This window comes from Psammomys obesus, unplaced genomic scaffold, assembly GCF_907164565.1.
Source record: "Psammomys obesus unplaced genomic scaffold, mPsaObe1.curated_primary_1811, whole genome shotgun sequence".
Taxonomy (NCBI): domain Eukaryota; kingdom Metazoa; phylum Chordata; class Mammalia; order Rodentia; family Muridae; genus Psammomys; species Psammomys obesus.
This window is the reverse complement of record NW_026596045.1, coordinates 1-3,489: the sequence shown is the minus strand read 5'-3', so window position 1 is coordinate 3,489 and position 3,489 is coordinate 1. Positions and strand designations below refer to the sequence as shown.

The 3,489-nt window shown below is 47.0% G+C and overlaps 1 protein-coding gene across 1 annotated transcript; it reads left to right on the top strand.

Annotated features, from left to right (window-relative positions):
* The first annotated feature begins 208 nt into the window (after window positions 1–208).
* Window positions 209–3,358, top strand: LOC129688260 (zinc finger protein 431-like). The gene is made up of 4 exons (XM_055623002.1): window positions 209–349; window positions 962–1,088; window positions 1,290–1,350; window positions 2,242–3,358. Exons 1-4 carry the CDS (start codon window positions 260–262, stop codon window positions 2,318–2,320), a joined length of 357 nt encoding a protein of 118 aa, XP_055478977.1. The 5' UTR covers window positions 209–259; the 3' UTR covers window positions 2,321–3,358.
* Window positions 3,359–3,489: the final 131 nt, after the last annotated feature.

Genomic DNA, 3,489 nt, shown 5'->3' with positions numbered 1-3,489 from the left:
GTCTTTATTCGTGACACTGATACTGAGTCTTCTGAGTCATTGGATTGCAGGCGTGTCTCCTTCTTCCCTCCTCGTGTCTGTTTGGTTTTAACGGAGTGACTAGGAGTGTATTGTGCTCCCATGTGTGACTGGGCCCCTCTTGTGTGCCTCTCGTGGTCCTCACGAGACCCAGCCGCTGGCCTCGGAGCTGCAGGGTCTGGAGGAACGGGTGACCGTGAGCCTCTGTGTGGGCGCTGGCCATGGAGCCCAGTTAGTTTCCATGGCCGAGCTCCCTCAGCGGCCTCAGGTTGCTCCCCTACGACCAACTATTCCCGGATTAATGTCTCCATCTGCCCGCTTGTGCCTTTCAGTGAGTTCCCCTTCCTGGAAGAGCTTAAGCTGGGATTTGAGGTTCCTGGAAGACAGATACAGGACGGCATTGAGTGTGTCATTCCTTGTGGGAACTTCAGAAGTGCATGGCGTTCTCGGGTCTTCCTTAGCTGAATGACTTTTGCAGCAGATACAGGCCCTAACTCGACCTCCTCTGGATGTCATGAAACTTGTTCTGGAGGCCATACAGGCTTCCAGTTTGAGATACACATACCTCTGCCTCCTGACTGCTGGCACTGAAGTCATGAGCTGATTCGTCCTGCTCGCCCATCATTATTATAGTCACTAACTGTGCAGGCCGTTTCTGTGATCTGCCTCTGTGCTGGTCGTCGGCCTCCTTGTCTTTCTTCCTTCATGTCTGTTAACTGGCGTTCCTCTCGTGAGGCTCTGTGGGGTTCAAAGGGTGCGGAAATGAGGTGAACCTCCTCACGGAGTTCCCTTCCAAAAAGACCAGGTGAACTCGTCAGAACGTTTCCGTCAGGGGATAAGTCAGGGAAGAACCGGAATCATGTGAATGTGTTGTCCATGAAGTAGGCTTTGACGCTGTTGCCACCATCGTGCCTTCTCTCATACCCATGTCGGGATCTTTTAGAGTTCGGTGACCTACGACGATGTGGATGTGACCTTCACCCGGGAAGAGTGGGCTCTGCTGGATCCTTCCCAGAGGAGTCTCTACCAAGACGTGATGCTGGACACCTACCAGCACCTCACAGCCATAGGTAGGACAGTGGATTTTCCTTCACTATTAAGGTAAAGGGGACGTCTGTTGTTGTTGATTTTTCTCATTGAAGCTCTTAGATAATTTCAATTGGAATGAGGGAGAAGGAATCAGGCAAGTTTCTAAGGTTCACTGAAGAGAGTAACTTAAATTTTGCCTAATTTTCAGTAACAAATCATGCCCTTTCTGGTACCTATTTCAGGCTACAGATGGGAAGACCGTAATATCGAAGAACCCTGCCAACATTCTAGAAGATACGGAAGGTAATGATCTCATGGAAGCTGATATAAATATTGAAAAACTTTCCATGTGTCCCAGGAGTCTTAAAGAAAAGCAATGGGGTAGCAAACCCAGCACTTGAAGAGTATTAAGGCATATTAAATTCTCGCAGACCCACGCTCCTCGATGTCAGCTCTCCTGTTTATGTTTGCAAGGCATGTCCACGTGGAAGAAGACAGTGAGACCCTTGCTGAACAGATGTTACTGTAAAGAGGACTTTCCTTCCATCTAGAAATTAGAGTCTGGAGATCACTGCCCCTCTGTCTGCACCCCTCGGCCTGGGCAGGGCAGCTTCTAGGTTCCACCCAGTCTACCTCAGGCCTAGAAAATGCTCAGCCTCCGAGAACGACTGCTTGATGTGCCCGCCCTATCCTGTTCTTTCTGAGCTCATGGACGGCTGATTCTGGCTCAAACTCCTCTCCTACTTCACTTATTACCTCTGTCTCTTCTGCTGTCCTCTAAATTGCTTTCTTTAGTCTCAGACTAACTCCGTCTCTTCTAACCTTCAGGCTCTTTTTTATTCTCCGGCTCATTTGATCTTGACCTTGGTTCTCTCTCTCCCTCCAATCTGTCTGTCTATTACTGTTCCCGTAAAACTCCCTCCTCCCTCCAGGTAGCGCCCCTTTTGGGAGCTTCGTTTCCTCTCTCTTCTCGTGAGAGATTCACACATCCTATGCTGTCCAATATTTTTCTGAGTTTGTCACCTTTGCTGCTACTGAATTAGCACTTTCCAATATGGCTGCCCCCTTCTACCTGCTGTTTTTCCACCCATCGTCTGGGATTGAAAGCATATACCACCACGCCTGAATCCAAGCTTGAAACCCAGCTTGGATTTCCAGCCCTTTACCCCGAGGCCGTGTTTGTCTTGGTTGCAGAGGTGCATTTCTCGGATGCAGCAGAGTGTCGCGTCCTGGAACCATTCTGTTGGTCTGTGGGTTTTCATTGGAGAGCTGAGTCCCTTGATGTTGATAGACGGTACCGACCAATGAATGTGAGTCCCTTTTCCTGTAGAGTTGGTGCTGTTAATATGACCCATTGCTTGTTCTCTTTTCATTTTCGCTGCGAAGTGATCTGTGTCCCGTTTTTCCCCGGCTGTAGTTGTCTCCATTGGAATAGAGTTTCTCTTCCAGGATCTTCTGTGTGTCTCGGGTTCTGTGTGGAGATGGTTTAAATTTAGTTTTGTCATGGAATATTTTGTTTTCACCTATGTGGAGTGAAAGCTTGGCTGAGTAGAGTGGTCTGGGTCGGCATCCGTAGTCTGGTAAAGTCTGCACGACCTCTGCCCAGGCCCTCAGGCTTTCATGGTTTCTGTGGAGGCTTCTGGCGTGATTCTGATTGCTCTACCTTCATCTGTTACTGGGCCCTGTTCCCTTGCTGCTTTTAATATCTTTTCTTTGTTCTGTAGATTTGGTGCTTTGACTACGATGTGACCTGAGGAGTTTCTTTTTTGGTCTAGTCTGTTTGGTGTTCTGTTTGTTTATGGACATCTCTCTCTTTAAGTTGTGGGAAATTCCTTCTGAGTTTCTTGAAAATACGTTCCGGACCTTGGAGCCTGGAATCTTCTTTTTCATCCATCCCTGTTATTCTTAGATTTTTGTCTTTACGTGGCATCCTTGATTTCGTGGATTTTTCTGTTTGGAACCTTCCCGATTCTCCATTCTCATTGAGAGAAGTATCATTTTCTGCAAGTGGATCTTCAGGACCTTGGATTCTCTCTTTCATCTCTTGTATTCAATTGCTGATGCTTAGCTCTGTGGTTTCCGATCTTTTCTCCAAGTCCTCCATCTCCAGGGTTTTCTCTGTTTGTGTTTTCTCTGTTGATTCTAATTCTGTTTTCATGCCTTGCACCATTTCCTTCATCGGTTTGAATGTGGATTCCTGTCTTTCTGGGACGGTGTCTATTTTTTGTTCATTTCTGGTCTGTATGTCACTAACTGTGCATCTATTTGAGCCTCTATTTGTTTGGCCATATTTGCCTGTATTTCCTTAAGAGCTTCATTCATTTCCTCTTCATTTACCTTCATTTGTTCGGCTGTTTCATTGAGAACTTTGTTTCCTCTTCATTAGCCTCCATTTAGGTGGCTATTTCTTTGAGAAATGTGTTCGTTTCCTCTTTCTGTTCC

Excerpts from the sequence above, each read along its gene's own strand:
- LOC129688260 (XM_055623002.1), top strand. The coding sequence starts at position 260 with ATGGCCGAGCTCCCTCAGCGGCCTCAGGTTGCTCCCCTACGACCAACT. Across the intron at positions 350-961 it reads CTGCCCGCTTGTGCCTTTCA|AGTTCGGTGACCTACGACGA; the intron begins GTGAGTTCCCCT and ends GGGATCTTTTAG. Across the intron at positions 1,089-1,289 it reads CCAGCACCTCACAGCCATAG|GCTACAGATGGGAAGACCGT; the intron begins GTAGGACAGTGG and ends TACCTATTTCAG.